The sequence below is a fragment of the Macaca thibetana genome, chromosome 2 (assembly GCF_024542745.1).
Source record: "Macaca thibetana thibetana isolate TM-01 chromosome 2, ASM2454274v1, whole genome shotgun sequence".
NCBI lineage: Eukaryota > Metazoa > Chordata > Mammalia > Primates > Cercopithecidae > Macaca > Macaca thibetana.
The window spans coordinates 61,233,791-61,241,525 of NC_065579.1; the positions used below are offsets into that span (position 1 = coordinate 61,233,791).

General features: G+C 36.0%; 1 protein-coding gene across 2 annotated transcripts in view; it reads left to right on the forward strand.

Annotated features, from left to right (window-relative positions):
* Positions 1–6,296, forward strand: part of MLF1 (myeloid leukemia factor 1) — a 919,514-nt gene extending 913,218 nt beyond the window's left edge. For both annotated transcript variants that reach the window (XM_050779889.1, XM_050779890.1), the window contains 3 exons: positions 723–882; positions 3,387–3,519; positions 5,996–6,296. In XM_050779889.1, coding sequence (XP_050635846.1) covers positions 723–882; positions 3,387–3,519; positions 5,996–6,101 — 399 coding nt within the window. In that variant the 3' untranslated portion in view covers positions 6,102–6,296. The remainder of the gene's footprint in view (positions 1–722; positions 883–3,386; positions 3,520–5,995) is intronic.
* Positions 6,297–7,735: the final 1,439 nt, after the last annotated feature.

A 7,735-nucleotide genomic window follows, 5' to 3' on the forward strand; every position in this document is an offset into this window, starting at 1 on the left:
AGTGATTGAAATTGTTGGCTTCCACAAACTGTGGCTTGTGAGTTTCCATTTGACTACTTCCTTGTTAGTACTTACAGTAAAAATTTAGGTTTACCCATCTAATGAGTGTGAAGTAGTACATTTTTTAGTTCTTACATATGAAGATGAACCTTTTAATGATGCTCTTGCCATAGTTCTGCTAATTAATCTCAGACATTTTAATTTTAACTTTCTAAAAGTGACAATCTTAAATGTAAACAATATAATTGTAGATGTCCCCCAGTAAATCATGTTAGTAGCTATCATAAATATTCTAGTAACACTTCCATAGAGTTGATAGGCGGGAATGATGAGATTCAAGCCAATCAACATGAAAAATAATTAGTTGCCCTTACTTGTAGGAATGCTACGATAAACTTCCTTCTATTACATTGTCTAAAACAGTCTTGAAGGCATTAAACTATAATTGCTACTTTTGTTTTAATATTTGATTATAATTTGGAAACAGGTTAAATTGTATGGGTTCTGTTTGTTCTAGACATTTTCATTTTAAGGAGTTCAGGAAATATCAGAGACTTATCACCACAGTTTTACCACAAGTTAATAGTGGAACTGAGTACACATTATTTTTAGAGTGGTAGATCTATGGCCATACCTCAGTAGGTAAGCTGGCCCTGAGAATTTTAGAGTTATATACATTCTATATATATTTAAATAATAACAAAATTTCTTTATTTTTACAGATAAAGGAAACCAGGAAAGCAATGAGAGATTCTGACAGTGGACTAGAAAAAATGGCTATTGGTCATCATATCCATGACCGAGCTCATGTCATTAAAAAGTCAAAGAACAGGAAGACTGGAGATGAAGAGGTCAACCAGGAGTTCATCAATATGAATGAAAGTAAGTTATCACAAAAAAATAATATTCTTTCTCATAAAGTTAAAATAACAGTTAAAGTTGACTAATATTTTTTGTAGAAACATGTTATAAGAGGTAGTTTTTGAATAATATGTGTAGAGAATACCTTGTCAAAGAAATAGGATTGTGGTTTCATCCTTTCATAGGAGAGCTCTTTTTTGTAGTGATTTTTGGCAATATGGGATATTACTTATTTTTATTTTATCCTTGGAAAGTGGAATCTTTTGAATTGTTATTTAGTAATATTATCAGTAGGCAAAATGCTTCTTTAAATATTTTTTCTGATTATCAAGAACGTACATTTGAAAAGTGTAAAGACAAAAATCATCCATAATCCAAAATCAAAATACTAGTAATATTTTAATGTATTCCTTCCTAATCATTTTATATATATAAACATGCTTTTTCCTCAAATTATTATTTTACTTTTATATAGTTTATATTGTGCTTATTTTAATTTACCATTATAATTGTAAAGTCACTTATGATGCATTTTTCAAAAACATTTTAAGTGGTTACCTAAAATTTTTATAGTAAATAAGCCATAATTTTTACTTAAATCATTCTGTACTGTTCAGTACTTAGGCTTTTGTATAGATAAGATTTTAATTTCTGTTGTATGTTGAATTACATGTATGTCTCTCTCTCTCAAGTAAATCTTCCTTTTCTAGGTTTTATATTTATTCTTCAGTGCATTTATGTCCTTCTAGTGTCCTTTCTCCCTGTAGTTTTTAATAATATTATAATTTATTAACAAATTTAATCATTAAATTTATTTTTATTAATTTTTAAATCAGTATTAAGCTTTTATATTTAATTAATTGTATTAATTCAATAATGAAATTATATTAAAATTTAGTTGGATTCATCTCCTAGTTTCAGAAACTAGTTTGAATAATGTTTTTCCATAATAAAGTGTTTAAATTTTAAATTGTTGTATTAAAAAAGAAATTCTGGCCAGGCATGGTGGCTCACGCCTGTAGTCCCGGCACTTTGGGAAGCCAAGGCGGGCAGATCACAAGGTTAGGAGTTCAAGACCAGCCTGACCAGCATGGTGAAACCCCGTCTCTACTAAAAATACAAAAATTAGCCGGGCGTGGTGGCTCACGTGCCTGTAATCCCAGCTACTCATGGGGTTGAGACAGGAGAATCGCTTGAACCAGGAGGTGGAGGTTGCAGTGAGCCGAGATCGAGTCATTACACTCCAGTCTGGGTGACAGAGTGAGACTCTATCTCAAAAAAAATAAATAAAAGTAAAAATAAAAATGCAAAACTCAGCCGGGCATGGTGGCCCACACCTGTAATCTCAGCTACTGGGAAGGCTGAGGCGGGAGAATCTCTTGAACCTGGGAGGCAGAGGTTGCAGTGAGCCAAGATCACACCATTGCACTCCTGCCTGGGCAGCAGAGCAAGACTCCGTTTTGGGTTGGGGGGAAGAAGAAATTCTGTTAACATTGGGATTTGATAAAATTATTCCTTTTTGTTTTTTTTTTTTTTTTTTTGAGATGGAGTCTCGCTCTGTTGTCCAGGCTGGAGTGTAGTGGTGCAGTGGTGCGATCTCAGCCCACTACAAGCTCTGCCTCCCGGGTTCATGCCATTCTCCTGCCTCAGCCTCCCGAGTAGCTGGGACTACAGGCAGCCGCCACCATGCCCGGCTAATTTTTTGTATTTTTAGTAGAGACGAGGTTTCGCCATGTTAGCCAGGATGGTCTCGATCTCCTCTTGTGATCCGCACGCCTCGACCTCCCAAAGTGCTGGGATTACAGGCGTGAGCCATCACGCCCGGCCGGGGTTTGATAAAATTATTCTTATGCAATAAGATAGAAGCCATGATATTGTGACCTGTGTTTAATTGTAACCTCTGTAATTTTATCACATTTATATATATACTGAGTATTTCACAATAATCAACATTTTAATGAAAAATTTAGTGAAGGAACATAATATTTTAAAGCAGTCTTAAAGAAGAAGTACTATCATTCTCTATTGTTGCTACTATGGAAGTTAGATTACTTACTTCATAACAACATGAATTGACATTCTAGCTGAGTAACCTGTCTTAGGAAATTGACAACAGAAACTTGTGAGGTCAAGTTACATAGAAAGATGGTTAGGTGAATAGAAGTGCTAGTCACAGAAGTATACAGTATACAGGAAGAACATATTCATTGTGAGATGACCCAGGAAGAAAAACTGTTAGTTATTATAATTGGGTCAGCTGTTCCATTGGGTAAAATAATATGATATCCAGGCAGGTGAAAAAATAGATCATCAATAACTAGGTCATCAGTAGGAATAGGAGAGCAACAGACAGGAAAAGAAATACTACTCTCATCAAAGACCCTTATATTTGAAGCAGCTTCCTGCCTCTATATTGAGGTTACACTAATGAAAACACCAGACTAGACTGAAATATGTGGGAGCAAGGCAATTACTGACAGTTGATACCTTAATACTTATTCCCATTATTTTTCTATTTAACATAGATGATGCTCATGCTTTTGATGAGGAATGGCAAAGTGAGGTTTTGAAGTACAAACCAGGACGACACAATCTAGAAAACACTAGAATGAGAAGTGTTGGTCATGAGAATCCTGGCTCCCAAGAACTTAAAAGAAGGTAAAAGTTGTTTCTAAAATAGTTTGGTTTTTAAAGAAGAATTTGAAGTAAAGTTACATAATTTTATTTCTGTTATCAGAAAGTTTTGATGATCATCCAAGTTGTATCCACAGTATCTTTTGTGAAAGATGTTATAATTTTTTCTTTTTTTTTTTTTTTGAGACGGAGTCTTGCTCTGTCACCCAGGCTGGAGTGCAGTGGCCGGATCTCAGCTCACTGCAAGCTCCGCCTCCCGGGTTTACGCCATTCTCCTGCCTCAGCCTCCCGAGTAGCTGGGACTACAGGCGCCCGCCACCTCGCCCGGCTAGTTTTTTTGTATTTTTTAGTAGAGACGGGGTTTCACCGTGTTAGCCGGGATGGTCTCTCGATCTCCTGACCTCGTGATCCGCCCGTCTCGGCCTCCCAAAGTGCTGGGATTACAGGCTTGAGCCACCGCGCCCGGCCAAGATGTTATAATTTTATACTAAAACTGAGTATTCCGCACAAATTTAAATTTATATCTAAAAATCAATAATAGTTTAGGATTGTATGGTTAGTAATTCACTAGTAAATTATGCCTCAGAAGACAGAGACCAAAATCCTCTTCAGGAAAACTGATTTGCTACGGAGTAGTTATTCTTGTAAAACAGATTCTAATATGGTTATAGAGTCATACATTTCACACTGGTAAAGATACCTAGAGATATGTTAAGGGGAGAGGGGCTGTATTTGGAAGACTTAACAACTTCCTTAACAAATCACAATTTATCATGTAATCGTAAATGAAATTTCAGACACGGGTACAATATGTAACAGTACATGCAATACCATATTTGATGTGTTTTAGGTGTTTTGGAAGAATTTTGCAAGAACATTAGCTTATTTTACAATTCCCTTTTAGTATAGCTGAGAAAAATAAATTTGCTGAAACCACATATTAAGGATTATAGAGATTTCTGGCTGGGCATGGTGACTCATGCCTGTAATCCCAGCACTTCGGGAGGCCGAGGCAGGTGGATCACTTGAGGTCAGGAGTTTGACACCAGCCTGGCCAACATGGTGAAACCCCGTCTCTACTAAAAATACGAATTAGCTAGGTATGGTAGCATACACCTATAATCCCAGCTACTTGGGAGGCTAAGGCAAGAGAATCGCTTGAACCCAGGAGGCGGAGGTTGTGGTGAGCCAAAATCACACCGGTGCACTACAGCCTGAGTGACAGACTGAGACTCTGTCTCAAAAATGAATAAATAAATATTATAGAGATTTTAAAATACATTTTGTACATACCCTGGAGCTACCGTTTAATGTGGTTCTCTGCTGGGGGGGGGGAAAGTGAATAATAATATCTATTTCCTATGAAGTTACACTAAAGAGAAAGGCCTCACCAGACCTTAAATAGAAATCTGTTCTAAGCTATAAGAGAGTGGAGAATTGCTGCAGAAGATAGAAGGCTTCACAGAACTAGCGGTGGACAAGTGAGTATCAAGTAAATCAGAAGCCTTATGGAGAATTTCATATGCTAGGATCTTTTCTTCTAAAACACTTGTTTAGGAATTTAGAGCCCTGGTATTTTCTATTGAATTGCTTGAAAACTTGCTCCTATATTAATTACAGATATTTTTCTCATTTGAAAAATGTACTGATTAAAAACCTAGCAGTGCCAAGTTTGAATAGGAAATCCAGGTCCCACTTAGAGAAGGCATACTCTTTATGGATGACCTATAAATTTCTGGCCCTAACAGTGGCATTTTCTCTTAACCAGCACTGTCCAATGGCATTTCCTGAAACGACTTCAGTAATGACAAAAATGCTATATATCTATTCTGTCCTGTGTAGTAATTACTAGCCACATGTGGCTGTTGATTCACATTTGAACCATTGCTGGTAAAACTGAAGTATTGAATTATTTTAGTTTAATTCAAATATAAATGTGGTTAGTGGCTACCATACCGTTAACATTAAACAGTGTTTAAACTATAAACAGTTAAATCTATCTCAGGAAAACAGCTGTTGCTGTTTTAAATTCACTGAAATAGTCTGCCTTGTTTTTCCCATTTGTTTGTTTGTTTTTGTTTTTTTGGAGGGGGAGACAGTCTGGCTCTGTCACCAGGCTGGAGTGCAGTGGCGCAATCTCGACTCACTGCAACCTCCACCTCCCAGGGTCAGGCAGTCCTCCTGCTTCAGCCTCCTGAGTAGCTGGGACTATAGGTGCACATCACCACGCCCAGCTAATTTTTTGTACAGATGGGGTTTCACCATGTTCGCCAGAATGGTCTCGATCTCTTGACCTCGTGATCTGCCCACCTCGACCTCACAAAGTGGTGGGATTACAGGCGTAAGCCACCACACCTGGCCAGCCTTGTTTTTCAAAGCTATTAAGGAACTTTTAAGATAAAAGTTTTCTTATGTTACAGTGGTTTTTAACATGTTTATTGATTTATAAACCATTGGCCATTTTATAAATCATATTAATATTCACATGTATATTTCTCAGGGAGAAACCTCAACAAAGTCCAGCCATTGAACGTGGAAGAAGATCAAATGTTTTGGGGGATAAACTCCACATCAAAGGCTCATCTGTGAAAAGCAACAAAAAATAAATAGCCATGCATTTGATTTGCTTAGTTTTGGTTGTTTTAACAGTTAGTAATGGTGCTGGGTAATAAGCATAAGACCAATCTCTTGCTGTTAAATCAGTTCTGTCCTTGGCAACTTTCTTCTGATACCTGAATGTTCATGAAGGTCCTAGCTTTATATTGTCCCTCTTTTAGGAATAAAATTTTGATTTTCAACAATGTGAGTAAATTGTGAAACAGTCTATTTAATATAAAACTCTTTAAAACATACTGATTTTTTAAAGCTTATATGCTGATTTCGCTTCCCCAGTTGTTTTTGTGTTGGCTAGGTATTCTTTTATATTATTTATCAAGATTGATTGCAGAGCAGTTCTGTCACTTATAATTAGTTATAAGACATTATAATGTTAAAAATTTCTCAGTTTTTACTAACACTGTACTCGGGTGATATTAATAAAGGTTTAAATAATTTATCTCTAATTTTATAATGTGTTGTACAGCCAGCTAGATTAAAACTTTAAAAATAATAAAGCAAAACTACACTGGTACTCTTTTATGAGAAAATAGTTATTATTTTGATAAAGGACAAGAATAATCAAATGGTTCATTTTCGGAGAAAAATATTTTAAATTGCTAATGTACATGATTGTTTTGGTTATAATTTCTTTATAGAATGTATCTTTTCTATATTACATTCTTAATATTCATCAGATATCATATTGACCATTCTCTTTAACTTCTTAATGTGGCATATTTCTGCTCTCCTTTCCCACAGACAGCTTCATCTATCTCCAAGACTAACATTCTAAAGCTGGAGAGTCCTTGGAGAAAACTCTGCTCAGCTTTTTTGGGACATTTAGAAAAATACATTTAGTATTCTCCAAACCAGAATGATACATTGTCTCAGAATTTGTTAGACAGCTGATGGGTGTTTTTGAGCAACATCTTAATAATTCAGTTGTTTCTGTTTTAATTGTACCATTAAAAATCAGCTTTAGCATTTTTATTCTAGAATTTAAACATTAATCTGTTTTTATAAAAGTTAGGTTTAAAGTTTATAAGAATATAAAATCTTAACTCACATCTGTTGTTTGATATTTCTTTTTTTTTTTTTTTTTTTTTTTTTTGAGACGGAGTCTCGCTCTGTCACCCAGGCTGGAGTGCAGTGGCCGGATCTCAGCTCACTGCAAGCTCCGCCTCCCGGGTTTACGCCATTCTCCTGCCTCAGCCTCCCGAGTAGCTGGGACTGCAGGCGCCCGCCACCTCGCCCGGCTAGGCTAGTTTTTTGTATTTTTTAGTAGAGACGGGGTTTCACCGGGTTAGCCAGGATGGTCTCGATCTCCTGATCTTGTGATCCGCCCGTCTCGGCCTCCCAAAGTGCTGGGATTACAGGCTTGAGCCACCGCGCCCGGCTGTTGTTTGATATTTCTATCAAGGAAAAAAGCCCCCAAAATTTGCTATCACTCTATAATCCTAAATATTTTTCTTTTCAGTTTCATAAGTAAAATTATGACTATGCTCATACTTCTCTAATTTCTTATATAATATTTTTGTTAATTTTAGTAGTTTATGTTTTATGCCTTTAGTCATTAAAATGCAAATGTGTTCATTCATTGTTAAAATTGAGCATGTATTAGTTAAAAATTTCCTTTTAGGCA